The sequence below is a fragment of the Xiphophorus maculatus genome, chromosome 6, assembly GCF_002775205.1.
Source record: "Xiphophorus maculatus strain JP 163 A chromosome 6, X_maculatus-5.0-male, whole genome shotgun sequence".
In the NCBI taxonomy this organism is placed as follows: domain Eukaryota; kingdom Metazoa; phylum Chordata; class Actinopteri; order Cyprinodontiformes; family Poeciliidae; genus Xiphophorus; species Xiphophorus maculatus.
The window spans coordinates 689,479-698,740 of NC_036448.1; the positions used below are offsets into that span (position 1 = coordinate 689,479).

General features: G+C 38.4%; 1 protein-coding gene across 1 annotated transcript; it reads right to left on the bottom strand.

Moving 5' to 3' along the window:
• Positions 1-2,477: 2,477 nt before the first annotated feature.
• On the bottom strand, positions 2,478-6,688 carry LOC111608834. The gene is made up of 7 exons (XM_023335127.1): positions 6,435-6,688; positions 5,936-5,967; positions 5,344-5,609; positions 3,318-5,174; positions 3,160-3,231; positions 2,718-2,777; positions 2,478-2,622 (listed from the first exon to the last, which is right to left on the bottom strand). The coding sequence occupies exons 3-7, from the start codon at positions 5,600-5,602 to the stop codon at positions 2,600-2,602; spliced, it is 2,271 nt and encodes a 756-aa protein (XP_023190895.1). The 5' UTR covers positions 5,603-5,609; positions 5,936-5,967; positions 6,435-6,688; the 3' UTR covers positions 2,478-2,599.
• Between the last annotated feature and the right edge of the window lie 2,574 nt (positions 6,689-9,262).

Sequence of the window (9,262 nt, forward strand, 5' to 3'; positions counted from 1 at the left end):
TTTAATAATTCTTCTTACATTTGCTTGCAATTTCTTGTATTCATTCAGATTCTGGAAGTTGTGATATCTTTTTTAATAATTTGAAAGCTTTATTTTGTTTCTTGATAACCTCAGTACATTCTGATGTCCACCAGGGCACCAATCTTCTTTCCCTTGCCCCACCTTTCTTCCTCAATAGCCTGATCCTCTGTCAGCTTATGAACAACTTCTGCTGGACTGTGTAACTGAAGATTAAGCAAGAAAAGAAAAATAATTTTCTTTTGATCAATCCGGTTTGTCTTGAAAATGTAAAGACAGATGGTTAGACACTGGTAATGCTTGTTTATCCTGCAAAGGTGACTAACAAACATAAACTGGTTCATCATTATACTTTGTAAAAAACAGTAAAACGTGTTTTAATGGTTGATTATCAAATATAATCTGTAATTTAGACTTGTATGTCTAGTTCTTAATAGAGCATTTTTCTTTACTTTCCTGGTTATTCTAACTTATCTTTAAAGGTTGTGAAGATAACTTCTACTGATATTCCAGATCTGATATCTTGGATATTGAGATGCTGAATATACATGTTTTGATGAATGAAACATTGTTACAACGCAAATCAGCCAATCACACCACATCAACTAATACATTTTGACATTTAGTGTGAAAGTATTTTTGGTGCAAAATTATTTGTGCTGTGTGAAGCTGATGAGAAAATTCTTATACTATAGAATTGCACAAAAATCCGTGAGGGACGGTGGAGTCCTTGTTCGAAATTCCGTGAAAGAGGTGTACGGAGCCTCGTGCTGGAAGCCCGTTGAAAGGCTGTTTACATTGTTTAAAACTACATGATTGTGAGAGTGAGTGGGAATAAAAATACCAATAGGTATTTCGTTCCATATAACACAGTAGGAGTGTAACCTGTAAACCTTTTATGGATGCAAAAGCAAGAACCCACTTGTTGACTTTGTGTTTCTGTGTTTGTTATGATGTAAAGCACTTTGAAATGCTGCTGAAATGTGCTATACAAATAAAATTTGATTTGATTTATAGGAGTTTGTAATTTTATTTTTTTAAGTCTTCCAGATAACAATAGTTGCACCTCTTCAAACTGTGTTCGGCAGCTCTCCCTGCTGTACAGATATACGTACTAACAGTGATAATGAAAGTGCTCAAACACTGTATACAAGCAAAATTACAAATAAACAGACAAAAATGTACTCTAGTAAAAGTAAATGTACCACTCAAGATTTTTACTTGAGTTAAAGTAAGTACTTGCGTCTAAAAATGCTGCAGTATGTAACTTTTATAAAACGTGTACTGGCCCAAAGATCCTCTTCTCATGTCTCCTTGATCCTTTCCTTTGCTGTTGACATACAAGTCTTTGTTCCTGGCTGGGATCCAAAGACTTGTACCTAAAAACACAAACTGATTTGAAGCTAATGTCCTTACATCCTTCAATAAAATCCAGGCATAATGATTGAAAAATCTTGGTACTGAGAAATAAATTGTCTGTAGGATAATTAATCAATATTAAGTACATTAAGATGCAACAACAACATAGACCTCAAGTAACTGTAATGATGATTTGATATACAGTATGGCAAACTCCAGATATGATCAGTATGCAGTTAAAATGCATCATATAAAACCAACCAAAAAAATGGACTTCAAATGTCAGTAGTCTACTGAACAGCAGAGATGTCCAAAGTGTGGCCCAGGGCAATTTACAGCCCCATACATTGTTTTTGTGCAGACCCCCAACTGCATTCTGAATGGTAGAAATATAACTCATCAGCACAGACAGTTGATACAGGTGGAAACAAGTTAAAATCCTTTGACAATATGGTAAGAAAGTATTTGGCTTACCACACCTTGGTTTTATTTTTAGTTAGATCATAACTAGGACTTTATTTGAAAACAAAAATTGTACCCAAATATTTATGAATTGTGTTGCTAAAAAGAATTTTCCAAGCCAATAACATAAGCTGTCAACCTCTAAATATCCATTTATTGGAGATTTTTACTTTAAGGCAGACATGCAAAACCTTGTGCTTTGATCCACATTAAGTTGCACATCTATGTCCTACAAATCTCTTTACTGCTTTATTCTGCCAATGTAGCTCACACACCATTATATACCTGCCTCAACAAACCCAATGTCCTGTAGACAAAGCAGGCAGCAGATTTAGATAAAACCCTATTTCCATCATGGGAGAAGTGGAGGTGGTGGAATATAAATATCTCAGTGTTCATCTAGACAACAGACTGGAAATGCAACAGCGAAGCCAGGTATAATAAGGGACAGAGCAGCCTGAACTCATCGGGGAAGCTAAGATCTTTCAAGGTTTGCAGCAAGATGCTGCAAATCTTCTATAAGTCTGTTGTTAAGAACGTCATCTCATCTGTTTCAGCAGCATCAGAGCCAAGGACCTAAAAAAAGCTCAACAACCTGATAAAGAAGGTTCTGGTGACAATGATGCAAAGAATTCTTCATTTCAACTTTATTTACTTAATATACAGCAAAACACACTCAGTAGAAAGGTACAAAAACATGTTTCATTTCAAGTTTGAACAAATTGTTTTAAAAACCAACTATTGTCTTGAGGCTGGTCAGTTAATACCGTGGTTTTCTTCCACCTGCAAAAGCAAAATATTAAACAAGTCCTCGCTGTCAAATACAGACGTCAAGAAACAACTCCATGTCAAACAATAGAGGAAAACAAGATCCTCACCTTTTGTTTTCCCTCCTCTAGAGTATCCACTATGAGCTTCCTGATGGTTAAACTGTCGCTCTGTGGGATAAAAAACTGTTCAAAAGAATATCAGGGAGCAAAACCTTCTGTCCATTTAAAGGGACATAATCCACTTAAAAAAATTTAATGTTGAACAAGTTGATAAAGAAAGCTGGTTGTGCTCTGGCTTTCCTGGAGATTAAGCTTCATAACATGAACATAATGAACACTGAGAATCCACTTAATGAGAGTGAACTAAGAGTGCAGTCCTGCTGTACAAACATAGCTCTTCTTCAAAGAATCATCTACAATGACTGAATACACCCAACAGTAAGAGTTACAACACGCAAGTATTTTTGATTGATCAACTGTGCTATGACTGATATTTGTAAGATTATGAGGAACATATTACACCTGATGGAACCAAATGAGGTTGCATTACCTTGACCTGTCCCCCTCCATTGCCCATTCTTTCTCTGCTGTCCAGTTCTGCCATCAATTGCCTTTTTTATATCTACAAGATAACACTCAAGTTTCAGTAATCAATATATTATGGATAAGTCAAAGTAAACGTTCATTACTAAATAAGAAAAGCACTACCTGAAGATTTAAAATGATGTCTTCCGTTTGTTTCAGTATTCTTCAGCTCCCCACATAAACAAAGTTGCTCATGGAATTCATCACATTGGACACCACAGTCCACCAAAGTTCCCTTTGATAGAGACACTTCAGCTACATTTTGAACTATAATCTGAACTTCATCATCTTTGATGTCCACTGCATTCTGGGAAATCAGCTGGATGGCTGATGAGGAAATTTCCTCTGCTGCAGAATCGAGGGATATTTCTTCAGAGGATGAAAGGCTTTTCTGCTGCAGCTCAATCAGGGTGTTCTGGTTTGGGCTTTGACCATCCTCAGGTTCAGAAGACCTATTTTCAGCCTCATCCCTTTCAGTCGGAGTAGATGCGGCTTTTCTTGGAAGAGCTGAGGAAGGAGACGAGACATTCTTTTTTGAGTGAAGCAAGTTTTGACTTTGTTCTGGTTTTATAGATCCAGATACATCCCCTTTCATTTCTGTTCCTGTCTCTCTCACAGGACTATGCTCCTCTTCTTGAATACTGGAACAAAGACAGTTTTCTGGTACTTGAACAGAGACACAGGTCAATAAGCTGTGCCCTCTCTTTTCTTCATTCATGAGGTTGTCATTTTGGTTGAAGAGTCCAGCATTTTCAGCTTCCTCTGTCTCTTCATTAACTTTGCCATAACTTTGCTCCAACATGCCATTTTGTAACAGCCACTCTCTAGTAGGGACATAGGCAGGCAGAAACTCCACAGACCAAATGGATTCATTGGATTTTCTCTTCACCCGACAGCTACTAGCAGACATATGAGGTGCAACATCTGAGATCTTATGTAGATATGTCCTATTGTAATTTTCTTGCACCTCAGTTTCAGAGTTGTTGGAGGAGAAATTTTGCACATCATCTATGAAGGTTAATGAATGTCTTTCTGAAAAGCTTACTTCTACAGGCTCCTCATGTGTACTAGACTCCAGGAATGCATCCATTGTAGAATAAGGGAGTCGAAGGCTTCTGAAGAGCACTTCACTAACTTTTGGACTTGTCATACCTTCATCAATACCAGTGCCAAGTCCTTTAACAGAACCAATGTTTGTTTCTCTGGAATTGTGGGATAAAGGTTTGTTGAGCTCAACATCATGCTGAGATGTCATCCAAATATCAGTATAGGACAGCTCCACATCTGTCGTTTTCAGCAGCGCTGTTTGTGGTGTTCCACCGCCACGGTTCATCAACATGTCAGGAACAGAGATGCGCCTTTCTTTAAGGACAGCATCGTCTTTCTGAGATGAGCTAGACACTGGAAGTAAACCATCTGGAGACCTTATCCTCATATTGAAATCCCCATCTTTAGAAAGCAAGTCAGGGATAGGCTCTTGGTCAGTATTAATTTGTGTGTCTTGCCTTGTGCTTCCAGATGATTCAACAGCAGTTGATGAAACAGGTTGTCTGTGAAAGTCTGTTATGACGGTGGTACTTGCGACGGGCTCATTCACTTGCAAGTCTTTTTCTTCTCTGCTGGGCAACTTGCAGACTACCACCTCAGTTAAGGCTTGCTTGGGGGAACGTAAGGCTGGGGAGCATGGAGAATTTGAACGACTTTCCCTCCAAGAATCTGAGCCCATGTCATACCCATGCATGCCTCTTTGTGCAGGCTCAGTTTGAACTTCAGAATTCACAGTTTTTCTTACAGGGATAAAATGATTTGGGCGAATTCTTCGCATCTGATTAGGGTTCTGATGGGATGCATCTTGAGTGTGTAACTGTGGGTGGTGCAAGCGCCTGTAGTCAACTGGTTGAACATGAGGGAGAATATATCCTGGAGTCTCCATGTAAGGGGGTTGGAGTAGTGGGGGAGGTGGTGCAATCATACCATAGCCTAGAAGATAAAAAAAGTTTGGGTTTTTTTCACAAAAATATTTTGCTGTAAAATAGAAGGAATAAAGTAGCTTTTTGAAATTTATGGGTTAGGATCATTTATGTAAATCTGAGACTAAATCTAACTTCTAAACCACACACACTTGCTAAAACAAGAACTCATTACTCACCCATGCTTGGGAAGTGAGCAGAGGGGTTATAGGAGAAGGGTATCAGCCACTGGTATTGAAGTAAAGGGGGTGGAAGTGGTGCAGGAATGTACAAGACAGGATGGGCAAAGATGGGATGTTGGGCATGTGGGGGAAATCCCAGATCCTGAGCAGCACTTTGTGGACCTGGATCCTGCTGTGCCAACGATGCCACACCACTGCTGGGGTTCCTTCCATCAGGTTCACAATGAGTTGGAAGTGGTCTGTTAATCGCTGCCATATTCAGACTACAGAATTAGGAAAGTGGAGTTAGTTGTGCAACACTGTTCTAGCAAATTAAAAATAAATTCCATCATTCATCATATAGAGCAGGGGTCTCAAACTCCAGGCCTCGAGGGCTGCAGTCCTGCAGTTTTTAGATGTGCCACAGGTACAAAACACTGGAATGAAATGACTTAGTTACCTCCTCCTTGTGTAGATCAGTTCTCCAGAGCCTTAATGACCTAATTATTCTGTTCAGGTGTGGTGCAGCTGAGGCACATCTAAAAGTTGCAGGACTGCGGCCCTCGAGGACTGGAGTTTGAGACCCCTGATATAGAGCATCATTACATACCCAACAAGGTCTCAAAGCAAAGAAGAATACTCCTGGGAGAGAGAAAAACATTTTAAAACAACCAAGCTTGAGTGAGGTTTATACCAGCCCATTTAGCAAACATAGACTGACTTCATAAGTTAGAACTTTTCGCTTCACCAAAATATTGTGTTTTTTAATTTGTTAGACATTAAGTTTAACAATTGAAAGTTTACCTGTTTAAAGTTAAATAATTCAACATAAAAGCCTTGAAATCCATCTTCCATGCCAGGCAAAGATATACGTATATTGTTTGGTTCATTTTGTACAGACAAATGTTGCTGCAAAGATAAACATGAACTTACAATTGTATATGAAAAAATTCCCTAAAATAGTGTTTTTCTGTGAGAATGCGGTATGATTAAAGATGAAAAGTTCACACTCTGAAATAAAACCCTCCTCAGAGGTCTCACACTAATACAAGATATAAACTAAAAAAAAAAAAAACAGTAATATGAACAAAGAGAAAGAATTCCTGTACCTTGCTGAAAGCCGGACAAAGTATCCACTTGCAGTGCAGCCAGTCAGTGAAACATCACAGCTGACACACCTGACAATAAGTACGGTAATCTTCTTCTTCTTCTTCTTCTTTTTGTTTTATGGCGGTTGGCAAACAACTTTCAGGTGCATTACCGCCACCTTCTGGACTGGAGTATGAACCAGATGTCTAATCCCTATAATCTCCCTATTAGACCTGTTTTTCTAAGAAACCTAAACACGGAATTAAAAACCACATCTCCAGATGATTTTTGTAGCAGATCTCTAATATTTAATTTAACTTTATTCTTATTTAACTCTTCTACTAATTCCTCTCTTTCTAGATTATATTTATTACATTCCATAAAAATATGTATAACTGTTTCCAACTTTCCACAAAAATTACATAACCCCGTACTATGTTTATTTATTATTTTCAAAGTACTATTTAACCCTACATGTCCAAATCTTAACCTAGATATAATATCTTCCTCTTGTTTATTCCTATTTTCCTTTCTACATTCCCCCACTTTTTTTTTGAATACTATAATAAAACCTTGCCTTCTTTTCACCCTCCCATTGTTCCTGCCACTTCTTCTTGTAAAATATTTTACTTATACTCCTTATCTCATTTTTACTATACTTAACTTCCAATTCAATTTCATTTCTCTTACTCGCACTCTTTGCAAATGTATCTGCTAATTCATTTCCAACTATTCCGGTATGAGCTGGAATCCAAATAAATTTAACAGTAGATCAATTTATTCCCATTTTATGTATTGATTTATTTATATCTATCAGAATGTCTTGTCTTGCTTCCGACTCTTGTTCCATAATACTTATTAATGCACTACTCGAATCAGAACAAATTAACACTTTCTTTTCCCTTAATTCTTCACTCCATTTTAACGCCATTGAAATAGCCAGTAACTCTCCTGTGTATACATTCAAACTATCCGTTAATCTTTTATTTTCCATGATGTTTAAATCTGGAATTATAAATGCTATCCCTACTCTATCATTTACCATTTTTGATGCATCTGTGTATATTTGTAAGTATTCTCCATATTCCCTTCTTATGTATCTTTCCACCTCTCCTTCTACTGTTTGTCTTCCTTCGTCCAACAATGTTAAATCAACTTTCATCTCTTTTTGTATCCAAGGTGGATTACATGAAAAATCCACCACCGGGCTAATTAAACATTGATTTAATCCTATTTCCTTTATTTCTTTATTTATTATCCATCCAAAACTATTTACATTTACATTCTTAACACTTTCTTGGCATGGTTGTAATATATTATTTATAGGATAACTTTTTTATGCCCTTTTACGTTTGCCCAAAACCCTACTCCTAATTGTTTCCTTCTTAACTCCAATGGCATTTCCCCCATTTCTACCTGTAGTGCTGACACTGGTGTTGTCTTCATTGCCCCACAGCAAATTCTTAACGCTTGATACTGTATTTTATCTATTTCTTTTAATAAGTTACTTGAGGCAGAATTATATACCACACATCCATAATCTATTACCGATCTAATAAGTCCAATATATAATATCTTCAAAGTTTTCCTACCTGCTCCCCATTCTTTACCTCTTAAACACCTCATGATATTTAATATTTTTTTACTTCTCTCTATTATTTTTGTTGTTGCGCAACACCCCCCCCCCTCCTTTCTGTCTCTACTCTCTCACTCTCGTACTTCCTCTTCTGAGAGGGGAGATGTGCTACCAGCTCTCCTTCTAACGGGTTAATTGAGTTTCCTAAATCTGCTGGGATTTACCCTGTCCAGAACTGAAGTAAACTCTGTTTAAGCTGGTTTCGAGAAACGATTCGCCTAGTTTCTGACGGTCTACATCCAGGTGTCCCACCCTTCTTCCCCCTGTGAATTAGCCAGACTGAGCAGCCTACAGCCAACTAGTTTCACAGAGCACACCTGTTAACGGTCGCTCGTTCTCTATTTTACAACTTGCATTTGTTATTGAACCAGGTAGGTTTTAGTGACTCGGGCGAGTCCCAAGGATGTTGTTTTACATTTGGGCTACCAGCAACCTAAAAACATTTTCCACTTCTTCCTCTTCAGAATCAAACATCACAGCTATTTTACAACCATCAAAGAACTTTAAGGTGACTCATTAACTGAATGTCCACAACATCTTTTAGATTTTCTTTATGCTAAATATTTTATTAGTAAGGCATTTTTGCAAGGGTCAGTACAGCTTAATTCAGTATCAGAAATAATCAAATAAGTAAAATCAATCATCTAGTCTATCTTTCCCTACTGCTGACACTGAGAACTAAAAAAGGGAACCTTTGAGAGAGACGGACGGAGTTTGGCGTTTCGATCCCCAGACCTGGCTCGATGATGATGAAGATGTTGCAGCAGGAGGAAGACGCCGATCGATGAAGGCAGGGATCTCCGCAGGTCTGATGAGCCTCCTCTCCGCGTGGATGGTGAGGTCACACAGGACTTGGTGCTGGCAGGAAAAAAGGCAGCAGTTCTTCTTCTTTGTCTTTGCCTTTGTCTTTGTCTTCATCTTTGTCTTTGGGGTCTGAACCCAGCCGATGAGAGAAGTGCGATTCGAAGCCACAGGTTGTGGGCCTGACGGGTTGGTCCCCATGGCAGGACAGTCTTCGGCTCTGTGGCCCCGGCTCTTCTTCAGCTGCAGAGTTCTTTGTCCATCTCGATCTTGGCTCGAAGCTGCCCGGAGGATCCAACGAACAGTTCCTCTTTTGCACCCACCTTTTATAGGGTTTATCCACCTTTTGGTGCGTTTTCATTGGCTGTCTGCTTAGACAGATGATCTCATATCCATCACTGTCTTACAGAC

Excerpts from the sequence above, each read along its gene's own strand:
- LOC111608834 (XM_023335127.1), bottom strand. The coding sequence starts at position 5,602 with ATGGCAGCGATTAACAGACCACTTCCAACTCATTGTGAACCTGATGGA. Across the intron at positions 5,175-5,343 it reads TGCTCACTTCCCAAGCATGG|GCTATGGTATGATTGCACCA; the intron begins GTGAGTAATGAG and ends TTTATCTTCTAG. Across the intron at positions 2,778-3,159 it reads ATGGAGGGGGACAGGTCAAG|AGCGACAGTTTAACCATCAG; the intron begins GTAATGCAACCT and ends TTTATCCCACAG.